We start from the raw sequence: 17,531 nt of genomic DNA, 5'->3' as shown, positions 1-17,531 counted from the left end.
TTCTTTCTAGAAATGTTCAACTATTACAAGTAAAGTAGTAATTTGTGATAGTATAAATTTAAACAGTTTTAAAAATACACAGGGAAGGATTCACAGTGTGCCATGAAAATGTCATGCCAGAATAACCTTTCTGGAGAAGTAAATAAAAATGAAGTAGCCTTTGGAGAGCATTTTATGACTAATTTTGATGACTGCCACAGCTGTTTGTTCCATGTTGAGGTCCACTCTTATTTCTGTTTCTCCTGCATTTCATTAGTTTGTCATTCATTTTCTGATAGAACATGATTGATCTGTTGGGGGCACCTTAGCTATGTTCATTATTCCTTCACTGGTAATGTAATGCTTTGATAATAAATAGTATACCTGTGCCTTTCTTGTGATGAGATGGCTTTAACCTGTGCTCTCCAGTTTATAACTGGTGTTATAAAGCAGTATTGCCTTAACTACCCTCTGCCCCCTGGTAGTTAGAAACTACTACTGGTGGACAGAATAAATTTGTTACTAATTTTTATCCTCTTTTTGTTAACAAAATAAATTTTAAAACATCCCCTTATCTATTTTAAAGTATATTGCTAAAGCAAATACTAGCAAACAGTCAGCTCTAATGACCTGACTTTACATTGCTTTTGCTTCTTAAATTTATATGATTCTGTCTTTTTTCTGAGAAACCTTTATAAAAATCTGCCATGTAACGTGTAATTCTAATTTTTCTGTATTGTATGGCTGTATACAGTGCATTCAATTATCCAACTTAAAAAACACTGAGGTTTGTAATGCCTTTGATATTTTGTGATGGGAGGTACCAGGTAAAAGTAGTTGAAACGGAAGAATTGTTAGCTTCATTTTAGTTTTTGCTATTGATGATTCTAAGGCATAATTACATTTCAAGAAATGTTTTCAAAATTCTAAGCAGAGTAGACAGATCTCCCTGTAGACAGTCAAATCAGAAAATAGGGATTTGCTTATTTTTTTCCCCAGATATTAAATTCTGCTATAGGATATTTGGTGTCTTGATTTAACCCTTAAGTATACTAATGTTTTTGGTTCTTAATATTTGTGGTACTAGAGCTGTTACTTTGTTTTGCATGAGGGTCAGTATATTGCATGTCTACTATTTGAAGGAGTTGGAATAGAATAATATTTTCTAATGGATAAAGAGATTTCTCTCCCCTTTTGCAATGCATCTTTGCATACAGGTCTGGTGACTAGTCCCACGGTTGTCACTGTATCATAGATTTTCAAAAGATTGCAGGGTTAGGTTGGAATGCAACTTCTTCTGGTGGTTTAGAGATTGTATATGCTGATCAAAGGAAATAGGATATAGGTTATTTTGTGTGCTCATACTGTGCCCTAAACTTAGAATATCACTTCAGAATTTCTTTGTTTTCTGTGGTTTTATTTTGCTTTCATTAACAAACTTGACAGGCAAACTAGTACTTTTAAACTAATACTTCTGCTTTCTTCTTCCCTTACCATGCTTTCAGAAAAGGCAGGCCTACAAAGAGTGGATTATGGCTCACAGTAGTAGTGATGATGATGACAGTTAGGATAACGTGGATTGTAATGGATATACATGGCCTTTGTTACATTCTTTTGACCTTTACGTTTTAAATGTTGCTGCTCTAATTCCCGCTGAGAAATCGGGGTTTTGTGATACTAAATTCTTACTTCTTAAACTGTGAAAAAAATGTGGGGATAATAAACTGTATGGTGATGAGTGCTAGGCAAACAAGCAAATAATATAATAAAGATAGTCTCACAGATAAAACCAGACATTAGGTAAAATAGTATTGAATAATATGAAGAAATAAGTAATCCCGTGACTTAGACTTTATTTCCAGATGTATTTTTATCAGCTGTGTTTAATATTTTTGCATTTATATAAGTGTTTAACAGGGTTTATTTACTATTGCTTTAAATGTGTTTAGTAAAACTTTACTGATTTGTACAGTCCTTATTGGTGTTAAAATGCTGTTTGACTGTTTTATTCAATTACTATTTCAAAAGTATTTTGTCCGCTTTTCCTCTTAACAATAAACATGTCTAAAGTATATCTAAAATGGATTCATCTGTTCTGTTCCAACATTGTTTCTCATGTTTCCTGGAACTAGATAGTGTAAGAACACTTAATGGTTTATAAAGGTAGTTAGTAGATTAAATGCATACATTTTTCAAGAAATATTATCATAAACTTTTTAATTTTTCATTTATTATTTGCTTTTCTATAATTTTGTAATACTTACTTTGTGTATTTTCTGGTATCCTTAAACATGTGAAATAGCAATGTATTTTTGAAATTTATTTTGATTATAAATTATTTGTTTCATAAGCCAATATTTTTATTTTCATAGCAGCAAAAAAAAGTTAAAAATCCAGCCCTGAACTAAGCTCCATTAAAAACCAAAGACAGATGTAAAGAATACCAGCAGTTCTTCAAGATGCTGTGCAATAAAACATACGTAATATGCAAAAGTATTTAGTTTTTTATTTACCTAGACATATGGGGGGTGAAGGGTGAGTGTGAATACTGATCGACTGCAATTTGGTATTATAAATTCTACCAAATACCTTTACAAGTTTCTGGTTTCTTAACAGAAATATTTATTCTTTATTCATTGCTTGCACAATTTTCTTGGTTTTTTTTGGTGGTTTGTTACTAAATTTGGATTTTTGTGTTGCACTTTAAAGAAAATTCTCTACGGGTAAGTATTATAATGAGAATTAGTTCTTCTGCCACCATCTGAACAGTCAGCATTACTCTAAACCAATAAGAACTTCTGAAATGTTTGCATATTTAACAAGGTAATGTTATGTCTTTCATTGTCTGTTGACTTCCATTTATCAAAATTCTGGGGGAAGAACTATTAAACTTTTTAAGATTGCTTATTCTGGCACTGTTCATTCAAAAATTGCTGTATAGTGTGATCTCTTGGGCAATTACCCTTTGCCTGTAATGTCATGGAGAAAAAGGGGGACAAACTAAATTAGGGAAATGGTTTCAGCTGAAATTGCTGATGGTTATGATTGCTACAGGACATGTGTTGCTAGTTGTTTTGTAATGCTGTCACCTCAAGAGGATGTCTTGCAGAAACAGATGAAAGGCTGAATTGCAGTGTGTTACTGCCTGAAACACTGTGGGAAGGATTTTGAATATTTCAGATACAGATAGGTCTCCTATATTTCCTTGAAGAACATAAGAAATAATTTTGCTCTTTGGTTCTGAAAAAAGCCATGATGTCAGAAAGTTGAAGAAATTGTTAGGTATAACATAATGGAAAGGTTACTGTGACATTTAATTAACTTTACTGGATTTTGAAAATTTGGAATAATGTTACTTAACGTTATCTTTTTTTTGCTGTTTTACTGCATTTCTTTTTTTATCCTATAAAATTGTTTTTCTTTTGTAATTACCAGTTTTCCTAGAAAAAATGAATTTTGGGAAAAAAGTATATTTCTTCCTTATTCTAAAACAGCTTTAGAAATGTAATAATTTTTTTACCAAAAATTGACCTAGCTTTTAAATTTTTTAAACTTACAGTCCTACAAGTTTATGCATAACGTGGAGATAAAATTAGGCATGAAGGGTAGTATTTCTGCATCAGATATTACTAATTCAAGTTACACTGCAGTGTAACTGAAAGGAGTTCATTCTTTACTTGCTGGATAAAAAGGTTGTAGAATGCTAACTTAAACAAAAGCCCAACAAAACTAACAAAATTTGCCAGTTGGAGTTGGCAAATAAGTTTATATGCCCTAGAATATTTTATCTCTTAGGTGCAGTATAGTTCTATTTCTTTATTTTGGAAATTTTTGTGTTAATAGAAAAGATAGTAGTCTTGTACAAGTATTTTACTTGTTAATCTCTTTAGTCTAGGCTTCTCTGAATATACATGGAAAAAGAATTGGATCTGTGAATGTGGGGATTTGGATAACAAAAAATTTTACCATCTGAGATATTAGTACTTAGTTTCTCTTTAGGTCATGGGACAAAAACCTGTGAAAATTAATAGCAGAAATGGATGTTCTTTCAGGATGGAAAAAAATCCCAGAACTAAAACCCCAAAACATTTAGAGATTATTTTCTTTTAGGAATTTTAATTTAACATACCAAAAAAGAGAGAAAATATTTTCAAGGTTTTTTTCTTCAATTTAAATTGTTTTAACAATTTAACTTTTGGCTTCATAATTCCTGCATCCTTTCCCTTTTTAAAGGCTGACTTGAAATTAAAGTCTAGTACTGTCCCTGAAAACTCCAGATCTAAGTGCCGTCTTTTTGTCTCAGATTACTAAATTTTGTGCTGTTGACAAATTGACAATTCACCTTTTCCCAAGAATTCAGTTCTACTAGTGACTTGTGTAACTTCCTCCTTGCTGAGGTGAATAACTGGCTGTGCTCTTTATCTTTGATGTTATCCAGTGAATCCATTTTGTTCAGGCTTCTCTGGTGATCTTGTTTTCTCAAGATGCTGTGTAGACATAAGTCAGTGCTAGGGGATACTTTAGACAGTTTCAGGGATCATTTGATTGACTGCTTATACATGAATTATTATTAATCCTTTCCAGAAGCAATAGACATGCAAGGTCTGACACTACCAGGGAATAAACCTGAAAGACTGGTTTTGTTCTTCTGAAGCTAAGTCATTAGCAGTGTGCCATGCAGTCATTCATTTTCTATGTCAATGTCTACCCAACCTCAAAACATACACAAAATATTTTTGTATTATTATTTTAAATTTGCTTTTATAATGTGTGAGTTTGTGAGGATACTTATACTGTGTTGTATAAGGTTGCTGCACAATTATGTTGCTCAGAGAAGACAGTCCTTCAAAGCTGTGCTTCAATACCATATCCTGTTGTGTTGGTGGTGTTCAGCTTTTGGTTTAGTTCAACTTAGTTTAGGGGTTCAGCTTTTTGGATTCCTTTTGGTCATGAGCTTCAGGTACCTTCATATCAGGTAGGATGTTGACGTGATTTGAGCAGGCCCTTGTTCCTTGGTAGTTACATTTTGGTCTGCCAGGAAGAACATCTGAGGAGTCGGAAAAATATTTCATGCTAATCCTTTCTGTCTTTCCCTCACTACTCTTGAGCTTGGGTTCAAATCAAAACATAAACATCCATATCCTGAAGTACCCTAAAACTAAGATTTCACTTTGTAGAATTGTATTCTTTGTGAAGTTCAGTGTATCTTCATTTTTATTTGACATTGTCCCAACTCCTACCAGATATTCATGCATGCCATCTAGTTTGCTGGTCCCTTTACTGAGACACAGATGTCATGATCTGTCCTGCATTGGAAAATCTTGTCTGTCTAGGTTAAAGGAAAAATTAGGATCCTTACCACTTAGATATGCAACATTTGGATACTATTACATAGCCATTGCCCAGTCCCAAATAGAAGACATTTATGGGAAACTGTCTGAAACTAGCTAACACTAATTGTTCCAGAGGAACGTGGAAGCTTGCATTACACAGTTTCATTTTAACTGGATTGTGACTGAAGCTGTAACTAAAGCTTAAAGAAAGTATTCTTTGATTTCCTTGCTGATGCTGTAATCATGCTTCAAATGGTATGAATCCAAGAGTTTTGGTTGTATTGGCAGTCTACATGTGGTCATCATGATGGAAGTATAGATCTGTATGGTTTCCCCATTGCAGCTGCTCAAACAAATTCTCCTGTGTATTCAGATAAAAAATTTATTAAGATAATTCTGCTAGTCAGCATAGGCAGTTTATATTTTTGCTGTAAAGTAGGAGTTTTGCATTCTGAAAGAAAGCTGCTGTCCTAGTTTTGATTGTCTTGCATACTGTGGCCTTCGATTTAAATGTTAACCATGACCACAAAATCCCATTGATTTTAATAAAACTAGGTTGATTTCAGAGTTACTGTTCAGTATGGCTAAGTGAAATCTTGAATATAGATGCTAACACATCCTGGACATTGCATATTGCTTTGCATTTTGTATAATGATATTGCACATTAGGATAACTGAAATGAAGAAGTAGGTAATTATTATAGTGGTTATTATTCATAAATGATAGAATTTTGTATGGTGAAAAATGGATGTTTTACATGTTGTTTTTTCTTTAGCAGTTTTTCCCCTTTTTTCATGCTCATTCAAGCTACATCTAAAAACTCACCTGGGAGCTGCTTAGAACTATTAAATGTTTCTATAGGGAGGACTGGCCAGGTTAACTTGCTGAAATTAGCAATTCTACAGCTTTTGAAAAAGTTACCTTATAATTTAAACTGAAAGATGCATTCAGGGTTGGAGTTTCTAGCAACAATAGTGGATTGCCTTCAGAGTTCACACATTTGGACAGTAACCAGTTCATAGGGAAATACACTGGTAGTCCCGATTAAAGTTAATCTGAACATCAAGAGAGAGCAGCAGATTTATAACCACTTTTTAAGCAATAACAGCCTTTTCAGTGATTTGTTATATACTGTTTCATCCGAGATGAGTTCAGGAAGGATATCAAACATTCTGACTTAAGTATCACACAGACTACTTATATTTTTTAGAACTATTACCAGAAGAATTATTTTAATGTTTGCCTCCAGTACTTAATTTTGCTCTGTATAATTTCTAACTCTGTGCTTGCTTCTCATTACATTAAGAGGGTGTGGTGTGATTAGGAATCTCTTCAAGTGCAGAGATAACACTTTTTAAACATTGAGAATATTTGCATATATATACACAACTGATCACATTTACTGTTAGATTATTGCAGTGTCATCTAAATAATTGAACTACAGGTAAGAATTTGTAAAGGAGGGGCTCTCATGTTACTTCATGCTTTACAGCTTCTGGAGTGTTGCATGTACTTAATGAGATTATTAAAGTGTTTTTAATTTGAAAAACATTGTGTTTTTAAAAAATTGTATGTGTTTTCTTACAATGTTGAAACTAGCACTGAACTAAGAATAACTGATCAAGGTTACTTTTCGTAGTTTTGCATCACCTAACAGTGGTACAAGTTGCTGTCTTACTCCAAACAATAGCTACGTACCATAAAAATTTTAAGAACTATTTATGCATCTGTAATGAGTGATCAGTTGTATATCGTTTGAGTTGTGTAAGGCACTTTGGTAGCAGAGTGCACTAGAGAGCTTGTTATAAGAATTGTCAGAAGTCTCACTCTATGATGTATTTCCTAATGAATAGGTATAAGTCTAATGCTAAGAGGGATAAAGACTGTAAGTGTAGAAAAATCCAAAGGCAGAAAATTGAAAAGTACTTACTACTTAGCATTGGCAAGTGTTCCCTTTGTAAATAGCCTGTGCAGCTTTTCTGTGTGTTTTATCTCCCAATTAACTCCCGTTGTCTACAAAACTATAAACACAGATTAGAGTTTATGATTTTTAACTCATAGCTAACAATGAGGACTAGTTTTCTCAGTGTATGCCACATGCCAACAGTGTTTTTGAGCTCCACAAATCACATGTTTGAGAATCATAACAGAACGAAACACTTTTTGTGGAAGTTGGTATATGTTAGAATAGCTTTTGTTTAAGGTTGTCGCTTGTGCCAAAAGTAATGTACTTTCATACTAATTTTCACAATTCCCAATTTTTTGTCTGTAAACTGAGTAAGTTACAGCAGGGAGATGTGACTTGTTGAAAATTACCTAGCAAGCTAATGAGAAGACAGAAAGAGGTAACACCCCTTTCCTAAGTCCCACTTAAGGGCAATTATTCTTTTGATCGAGAGCCTTACTTCGATGATATGCAAAGCACAGGAAAGTTACTTTCTCTAACATGAGAAAGCTTCTTCATCTTAATAAGGCTAAATTGCTAAATGCTTTTACCCTATACCTACTTTGAATGGAGCCAAGATGCTGGTCATTCTGTGTGATATTTATATATTTGGTCAGTAAGAGAAATTTGTGTCATTGTCACAGTGTCTTGCAGTTAAGTGTATTTTATACCTATTCTGAACCATCCTTGCTCTTTCCTTGTTATTTAAGTTCTTGCTAGCTTTCTGTTCCATTTTCCTGTCTTTTTTTTCTAGGCCACTAATGAAAGTCCATCAGAGCACTGACCTAGACCAGTGGCCTGACCTGTGGGTCATGTATCCTATCCACAGTGTCCGTAGTCTGTCCATACAGCCTCCTCTGTCTTCTAACCATCCAGTGTGTTATGTACTGGAGTGTTGTAGAATTTAGAGGGTTTTATTATTTTATTTCGAGGATATTTATTTATTATGTTTTAGAGCATTTATTTTGTTATTTATTTATTTATTTAGGTCCAAGCTTTTAATACAAGAGGCAGGGAGAGACACATTTCAGAGGCAGAGCAACATCTCGATAAAGTTTGAATAAGAAGTTTCCAAAAATTTTTAAAAATAGTTTATTTTTCCATGCCCTTCATTCCTTATATCTTATGCCGTTCTTCTTGCTGAATTAGTCCTGCTCCTGACACTAGCTCTTGCAGAAATAAATGCAAGGAGTGACTTACGTAAGTAGGCACATGACCAATAGCTGTGATTTTTTAGCCTAACAGAGTTGGGGAAAGAGAAATAATTTGAACTTCCAAAGTTTTTTGGAAAGCTCTCTTTAGGGTAACCTTTTACTCAAATATTCATGCATTTTAGTCACAAAAGAATCAGTATATTTGGGGAAGACATCAGTTTTAAAATATCTGTTTGGGCAAGTGGAATTATCCACAGTCAAATTTGAAGTTTCTTACACTAATTAAATGTCTTAATAATTTTACTGTATTGGGGAACACACATTAAATGGCTTTGCTTTCTCAACTGTTTTAAGAATTAATCTAGATATTTTAAAAATTTTGACATACATATCTGAAGCTATAGATTTATAGTTAAAATTTTATTGAATCATACTAGTTTGTTCTAATCTGGTGTTGCTTCCAAGTTGTAACAACTGGGAAGCATGCAAGCAGTCATGTTGCTATTCCTAACCAAGAGGCAGCAATATTTATTTGACCACTAGTTTAATCACTCACTGCTCAGAAAGTCAGAAATCCAGTTTTTGCCAAGTCATGTGAGAGGTACAAGGCTTCTGTTTTTAAAAAGTTATTAATCTCCTGTCATCAATATTTAAAATGTATTGCTCATTAAAAGTATTCTGCTACAATATTCACAATTCTAGGAAATGGTTCCATTTATGAGGAAACTAAAGAATATAGAGGGATGCTACGTATTACCTCAAGTGTCTTATTCTTAAGTCCCACTGTCTACATGATAATGGTACTTATATACAGTTAGGTATAGACTTATGCTCAGACTTAGTCAGTCAATTTTGGAGGCAATGAGATAAAATAGGAAAGGAATCTTTATTTAGTTTGTTGTCTCAGAAATGTGTTAGTTAGAAGTTCAGTGTCTACCAAAAGTGTATAGAAAACTGAGTCCTGAATTTTTTGGAGAAATTACATTGTTTCTTGTCAGTTTTGGTTAGGATTGATTTTCATTTATATAGGTCTATTAACAGCAACCAAGCAGTTATGAACATTAGCTATTGCAGATGTTAGTTCAATTCTGACTTTATGAAAGTAGCCTTTTGTTTTGAAGTATGTACTTTGTTACAATTTATATTTTTGTAGCATAAATACCTTTTAAGTACAAAATTAGTACATTACTAGCATATTCAAAGCTATAAAACTTTTATCTCTTTTAGAAAATTGAAAATGGAAGATTTGCAAAACTCAGATATATTGCACATGCTATGGTCAACAGTACAGATCTGTTAATGGTAACAAAAAGGTAAACAGTTTTGACTCAAAATAATATGTACTTAAAACAATCATCCAAATGTGCATGCCTTGATGATTGCTGATCAGTAACTCTACTGTCACTGTGGACAAAATAATGGGGAAGGCATGCCTAATGTGCTGGTAATAATCTTCAACAGTGTCACTGTTCAGCAGGAGAGTGTTCAGTGTTACTTCTCTCCTGTCTAAGAAGGGAAAGAAATACTGATTTTAAGATTTCTTTGGCTGGGAATAATTTGTTATAAACTGGGTTGGGCTAAAATCACCTGAACTGTGGGATTCACTTGTGATTCTGTATTGAAGGAAAGAAAGAATAGAAGAATGAATGAAAGAACAGTCAAGGTCTAGCAGTGGAGTATGAGGCATCCTTCTCAAATATAGCTCTAAGTAGTGTTACAGTTTTGCTATGAAACACAGTATTTTAAATGTTAGAGGGAGTTTCAAAATTCACTCTTTTAGAAAGTGTTCTGTGTAGTTAGAGATCATGAGATGAAACCTATTTTGCAATGACGAATTCACTAGAGTAAGGGAAACATGATAACTTCTAGGTATTTTAAAATTACTTTAATTTTTAAAATTACTTTTATTTTCTGGTGCCTAGTGGTGTGTTGTTTGTGACAAAAGGGGCATTTGGACAGCTGACATGTGAATGGCAATACACTTACGATGAATTTACCAAAGAACCATTCATCGTTGATGGTCGAAGATTGCGCATTGAAGCCAAGGTACATTACTCTTACCGTGTTCTGTTGTAAATGTGTGTTAGTGTTTATGACATTGGACTTTGAATTTCTGCTCGCTCTCATCTGAATTCTTGATCTCCTTTGTATTTAAGATGCATTCAGAGAAAGGAGTTGAAACTTGGCATGGGTGAACCCCTCAGATAACTAGTCTCTGACTGTTTTAAGCAGCTTGGTAACTTGGTCTTTGCAGATGAGAGTATTCTTTGTGCTGTACGAATTTTTCGTTCGTATGCGCAGTTCATGGTGTATTTGTACATGTCTGGAAAATGCTGATACAACAAAAGGCTCAGAAGATTCCAGAGTATTTTTATTATGCTCTGTGGGGCATATAATAAGGTCTTATTGTCTTCAGAAAGGACCATAATGACATCTATTGTTCCCTCTCAAAGTAAATTGGAGAATGTTGCTCTTTAGTTGCAATTTTTCCTTTAAAAAAAAAAAAAATCCTTAAAATTCCTTTCCCTGGTAAGCTGGCAAAGGACATAAGGAGAAAGATGACCACAAATGAATACTTACAGAGGCAGTTTATTTAAAAAACCCTTAAATTCTTATTGATCTGTTAACTGAACTTAGTTTCATGCAATGAATTTGTCTTCCAGTGTTCTGTTTCTGTTTTTAATAAGCTTCATGTGTGTAATTACACATATTGGTTGTCAGGACAGTCTTGATGGTGCACAACATCATTCAGTTTTTCACTCAGATTATTTGTTTCTATTGCAGAGAGCATGAAAGGCAGAGCCATATTGGTTTGGAATCCTCCAAACTGGATTTTTGACTGCAAGTGAACTTTTACAGGATGAAATAATTCTTAGCATTTCTACCATTTCAGACAATGCTGAATAACATATCCATCTTTACCCCTACACAGCAGTCATTTCAGAATCCATTAACATGCCTGCAGTATGCTCTTTATTGAAATCTATGGTTGAAAACTGTATTTTTCAAATAACTCCTTAGGTTTTTCTTTCTGAAGCCTAAGTTTCTGTTTTCATTACCTACGTCCACTACTTGCAAGTCCGTATTGGTGGAATGTCCACTCAAGTAATGACTTGAAGGAGAATTGCAAATTAAAACCTTCGAAAGTAATGGATTTTGTTACCACATGTACATTATCTGCCTTCCATTCCTACACACGTTTATAGACCCTTATCCAGGGACTCCATAGTAAGAATGGGAGTCTGTTACTGCTGGAGTGTTCACTCTACTGTGCTTTCATGCAGAAAATGGTCTCTCTCAGGGTATGTGCATGTGATGCAGACATACTCAGATGACTATTCTTGGTACATGTGGCTGTTTGAACCATTAATAGCTGCCTTGATAAAAAATTGCTTTGTAGTCTTAAAGGCTGAAGTAACTAACTTCAATTTTGAATTACTCCTTTTTTTTTTTTCTTTTCAGGAACGAGTTAAGTCTGTCTTCCATGCCAAAGAATTTGGGAAAATCATTAATTTTAGAAGTCCAGAGGATGCTAAGGTAAAGTCAAAATTCAATTAAAATTATAGTGGTAAATTTGACTTAAAGAGTGTGACACAAATACTCTTAACATGAAACTATGTATATTTAAAATTCAGTGTTTCTACATATTCATTACAGTCATGGAAACAGCAATAATCTACTCAGTACTGAATTTCAAAAATACTCAGTTCCAACATCAGGCTTTTCTCTTATGTAAATCTTCTGAGTTACAGCAGTCTGACAAAAGATTGGTTAAACAGTGATGCTAATAAAAACTAAACGATCTAGAATGTGAATTAAAATAGTATATTTTAATAAAACAAAAGTATTTGTGAACTACTTCTAGTTTTGTTCCAGGTGGTGTGCAGGGATGGGGTCTTACTGCTCTATTCTTTAAAATGCAGGGTTTTTAAAGAATTAATAAAATCCTTAATAAAAATACCAGTGGTTTATTTGATATATGATATTGCTGCTATTGTTATGCACATTTTCTATGTAACATCTTCATTTTGACATCACTAGTTTTGACTACAACAGATAGGAGGAACAGTTCAGATCTGCTACCAGAACTATAAGGTAGCTACATGTCAAAGTTCTGCCTTGTTTTTAGTTAGTATAGCTAACTAAATTTTCGCAAAAAATGAATAAGTCTAGTGTATTATTTCAGTGGGATGTGGTTCCCTGGGGTCATCGTTTGAAACACCTTCCAAAAGTTGGACTCTCTCATTAGTTTAAGTTACTTTTGCATCTTCTCATCAGTTTAGGTTGCTTTTGTCTTTGTGAGGGTAGGTTTAAGTTATAGGTAAATGATAGCAGGTAACTTACCTCAAAACAGTAAGGGCCTTGTGCTGAATTTGACTTGCCTGTGATCTTTGGAGGTACTGAGGTTTTCTGTTTTCTTCTTTTTGGCTGTAGTGGAACAAGGGTGGGCAGTGCTGAGGTCCATTAGTCTCTCTGGGAAAGGAATCCCATCTGTGCCCCAGCTAAATCAGGAACAATTCCAAAAGTGAAATTAGTATCGTGTTACATACACCACAAGTCTTAAGAAAAGAAAAGAAAGGTGAAAAAACTGAGTATACCTTTCACAAAAATATTGGAATGTGTACTTTCCTAGAGAGGCCCAGGAACCTCACAAAACCAACACAAATATTCATATGAGGGGATAAAACCTGATACAGTAACAGGTTCTGATTTGTAATAATCCACTCATCTTTCTTCAAAGAGGTATGCACACCTTTTATGGCAGACCCTTGATATAACTTCATGTCCTACTCTAGATTTCTATCTCACTGCCCTTCTGCCCTTTTCCCCAGCCCTCCTTTTTTTTTCTTCTTTAATACTCTTGGGAAACTAATTTCCTTTCTATGTACTGTAAAAATTCCAATATGAAATTCCTTAAAATAAACAAGATGTAGTTAAAGAAACGTTTTTTCCTAAGTACTCATCACACTGCTGCAACCTATTATTGTCTTCTGTCTGTTGTGATCCTTGCTTCTCTGTTGTCTGTGACTTGTCTAGAGTTGTAGATGAACACAGAGCCAGGATGGGGGTTAAATGTTGTCTTCTTTTTTTCACTCAGATTGTTTGTTTATATTGCAGTGAGCATGGAAGGCACAGCCATATTGGTTTGGAATCCTCCCAATTGGATTTCTGACTGCAAGTGAATTTTTACAGGATGAAACAATTTTTAGCGTTTCTGCCATTTCATGCATTGCTGAATAACATATCCATCTTTACCCATACGCAGCAGGAGGAGGAGAATGTTTTTCCTTGAAGTACAGACCAGGAAACGAGTTCAGTTAGACATGGTATCAAACGTCAAATACTGGGGCTTAAATGGCTCCATTTTAATTTTAGAAAGCCAAGGGTTTATACTCTACAGAAGAATTTTTAACACTGTGCTAAAACTTGGTTATGAAAAGAGCAGTAGTAGGTAGTAAAGGCAATGACAAAAAACAGTTTTGTTTTCAGCTGCTTCGTCTGTTTTGTACCACAGAAGGATTTTAATTTTTACTTTTTTCTTCACACAGTGGATCCTTTCTAAACTAGAAGAAGTACGAGAAAATCAGCCAAAATTGTAATGAATGGAGAAGCACCAAGATATGAAGAACACTGAACAGCTACCTTTTAATTCCTCTTTCACAAACAGAACTGTTTGAATATCATCAACAAAAGCAAAAGTTGGAGGGAGGAAGATTTGTCCAATTATTTATTACAGTCACAACAGTCTATATCAGAAAAGCAGATGATGTTAGCTTAAAAAATTATGTAATGGTAAAAAAAATCTGCCAAGTTTTGTCTTGGTTTGCTTGATTTTGTAATGTAAGAATTTCAGATTTCATTTTTTATATAAGCAGTATAAAGTGAGTTTGTCTTAACCTTTGATACTGAAATTGAACTCTGGAATAATTCTTATGATACTATTTGGAGCAAATCTTGCAGTTTTGGTTTGATTGTGGAAATAAGTACTTTATGTTTTGGCTTTAATGTGACTTGAGGCTATGTTGATATACAAATTTCTTTATGAAAGGAAATGTTAACTTAATCACAGTGTTACAACACAAAATAAAAGAAGGAGGCTACAGATCAGAACATTTGAATTTAGGTCACAAGTATCTGCTTAGTTGACAGTACTAGGGCTTTTTGTAAATGAATGGACCAGGACACAATTAATTTACAGTGCAGTATCACTTTTAGTGTAAACTTTTTTATATCCTACTCAAGGAAACATTGCAGCACCTCTATCAATTATTACAGAAAATGTAACAGTTTACAAAAATGCATATGGGGGAGAATTAACTCTGCACTAAAAATATTAATAAAAGCCTATTATTTTAAATAGAAGTTAGTAACAGTCTTGCAACTCAAGAAGGAGTTTATGGGGTTATAAGTGCACTGTTGCATACCAAATATAAATGCCTTGAATTACACAATATTGTGTGCTAAGCAAATGACTACTGAAGTCAAATTTATATTAAATAATAAATATAATGTGTCACAGTTGCTTTTATTAACTTTTCTTACCCAATGAAACTTCTTTGTTTCATACCCAGACAGCAGCATTTTATTAGCTTGAATATCTGTTCTGTTAATTTTATTAGATGTAGTAGTTAGTATTGTTGAATGGATGTTTACTTCAGTTGATACAAAAAGTACATCAAACAATGCAGTGTTACATGAAGGTTTCCATAAATTCCCATATCAAAGTCTTCAAAATATCTTGTACATATAGAAAGCACCTACTGCCAAAATATGATTTCCAAACAATAGTTTGTAATATTTATAGCTACAGGATAGAATTTTAACATTGCTGGTGATGCTTGAAGTATCCAAATTGTTCTGTTATTGTAAATTTAAAACAACTAGCATGTAACCTATAGTTGCAGATATTTAATTTACTGTAAGTCTTGCCATCGGTGTTGAGTAACTGTTTAGCAGGTTACAAAATACAGGTAATGTTGCGATTTTCCCTATAAATTGTAAATTGAATAAAAATATTATAAGGGGATTCAAAACTATTGTAATCATAATGTTACTCCAGTCATTTTGTATACCAAGTACATACCAAGAGTAGTAACTCAGGTTATACCATGCCAAACTTCCATACTTTGCCTTAGATAAGTGGTGGTTTCAGGTGCACCAAGTATTATTCTTTATCTGTTGCTTGTCTTTCATCTGTCGGTTCCATTTTAGGCATGATAGTTCATTTAATAGCCTCATAATGTTCTTGATAAGTGTGTGATCTCCTCTGCATCCCCAGCATTTACAGGGTACCTGCTGCAAATTTCACTTTCGATACATCTTGTACTTTGTACGTTCCCATTTGTGTGTAGCTTTTCCATTTACCCAATTCTAAATATTTTCTCTCCACAGAGCCTCTCTTTTAATTATTTCTTACATTTATTTTGCCAACAAACTTTGATTCTCAAATCTCAGCCGGCTCTTCATTAATATTTACACAATTTAACCCTTAATGTTGAAGGATTTATTTTAAATCTGCATATTTGTGGTTAAGCACCTCATGTTTTGGAAAACATAACAATTCCCCCAGAATGGCATCTTTCTAATAAACTATAAAATACTTTGGTCTTCTTCTGACTAAAAGCCTTAAGACAGGGTCTGAAATATCCAGAAGTCAGCGTGGGACTTCTCTTCCATGTCCCTTGGTTTCCACTTGTAATGAAAATATGATTTTCTATAGGTCCCTTTTCTAGTCCGTAATTTGTGTCTTTTGACTTTTTTTTTTTTTAATAAAGCTTTCTCCATAGAGTCGTGAAAGGATTTCGCCATTTCTTGGCAAACACCAGTTGTGTCCTTTAACTATGTATCACCCCAGGGTGAAGAGAAAGGTATTTAGACTTGTGCCATTGTGTAATTTTCTGGATTACTGCAGGTTGTATGAGATGTGTACTCCGCTGTGCCTCATTCCTTATTGCAATATGCATATATTTTCAACAAGAAGGCTGAGTAGGTGTGTTATTTTTTATTGAAAGTGTATATGCAACTAGAAAAGGGGATCTTGATAAAAATTGAAATGTGGACATTTAGTTCTGCCCACTGTGGTGTTTAAAAGTGTTTCTTAGCCTTTACTGAAGTGCTGAAGAACCACTCCTCTTCTATATGACTGTTATGTAAACACGTTTGCAAAACATCATTTGGGTTCTCTATTTGCTAAGGGTTGCAATTACTTTTAAGAAATTGCGGAAGCATTTTTAAGTCTGACTGTTGCACTTCCTTTTTTTTCAGTTGCATGGCTTTAATGGCATGGTTCTCTTCGTTTCTACCCCATCCTACCCTCCACTTCTTAATCTTGAATAAAGTGAAACTGAATTTTATTTGACTGAGATGTGAGTATTACTTGTTTTCTTTATGTACTGCTTTAATTAACAGGTAATACTATTACTCAGAATTTCATAGGTCAAGCCAAATCCTATCTCTGAAAACACATGGTCAAACTTCTGTTAAAGCCATCTCAGGAAAACAGAATCAGAGATTTTAGAATTTACCTTTGGTTTATTGTTTTATGACAAGTTTTTTAGTAACTGGATTAACATGTATAAGTTCCTTTTAAAATTGTTTATTTAGGGGTGTGGGGGTTTTTTGGCTGTTGTTTTTTTGTTGTTTTTTTCTTCTCTTGCTGTATTGAAAAAGACATAGTGGTGTTGCCAGATGATAGAATCATGGGATGGTTTGGGTTGAAAGGGACCTTACAGATTACCTAATTTCTGTCCACCTGCTATGGGCAGGGACACTTTCCACTAGACCAGGTTGCTCAGAGTCCCATCTAACCTGGCCTTGAATAGCTCCAGGAATGGAGCATGGACAACTTCCCAGGGCAGCCTATTGCAGTGATTCACCATCCTCACAGGAAGGAATTTCTTCCTGATGTCTTAATCTAAACCTACTCCCTTAATCTGAAGCTATTCCCTCTGTAACTACTTGCTCTTGGCAGAAGTTCCTCCTGAACTTTCTTGTGGGTCCCCTTTTGGTACACAAGACTGCTACATCATGTCCCCAGAATCTTCCCTTCCCGGGCTTAATCTCCTTAATTCTGTCTTCAGAAAAGAGCTGCTTCAGCCCTCAGACCATCTTCCTGGCCT

General features: G+C 34.1%; 1 protein-coding gene across 4 annotated transcripts in view; it reads left to right on the top strand.

The window, feature by feature from the left end:
* The window catches only part of VPS13A (vacuolar protein sorting 13 homolog A), a 106,982-nt gene extending 90,207 nt beyond the window's left edge, over positions 1-16,775 (top strand). For 2 of the 4 annotated variants that reach the window (XM_088157083.1, XM_088157082.1), the window contains 4 exons: positions 9,640-9,725; positions 10,335-10,458; positions 11,875-11,949; positions 13,962-16,775. In XM_088157083.1, coding sequence (XP_088013209.1) covers positions 9,640-9,725; positions 10,335-10,458; positions 11,875-11,949; positions 13,962-14,012 — 336 coding nt within the window. In that variant the 3' untranslated portion in view covers positions 14,013-16,775. Of the gene's footprint in view, positions 1-1,484; positions 2,473-9,639; positions 9,726-10,334; positions 10,459-11,874; positions 11,950-13,961 lie in introns of those variants that run through there. The other 2 variants (XM_014868795.2, XM_088157085.1) reach the window with 1 other exon arrangement.
* Positions 16,776-17,531: the final 756 nt, after the last annotated feature.

The sequence above is a fragment of the Sturnus vulgaris genome, chromosome Z, assembly GCF_052056855.1.
Source record: "Sturnus vulgaris isolate bStuVul1 chromosome Z, bStuVul1.hap1, whole genome shotgun sequence".
In the NCBI taxonomy this organism is placed as follows: domain Eukaryota; kingdom Metazoa; phylum Chordata; class Aves; order Passeriformes; family Sturnidae; genus Sturnus; species Sturnus vulgaris.
Note: the sequence above shows the minus strand (reverse complement) of the source record. Positions and strands in the feature narration are given on the sequence as shown.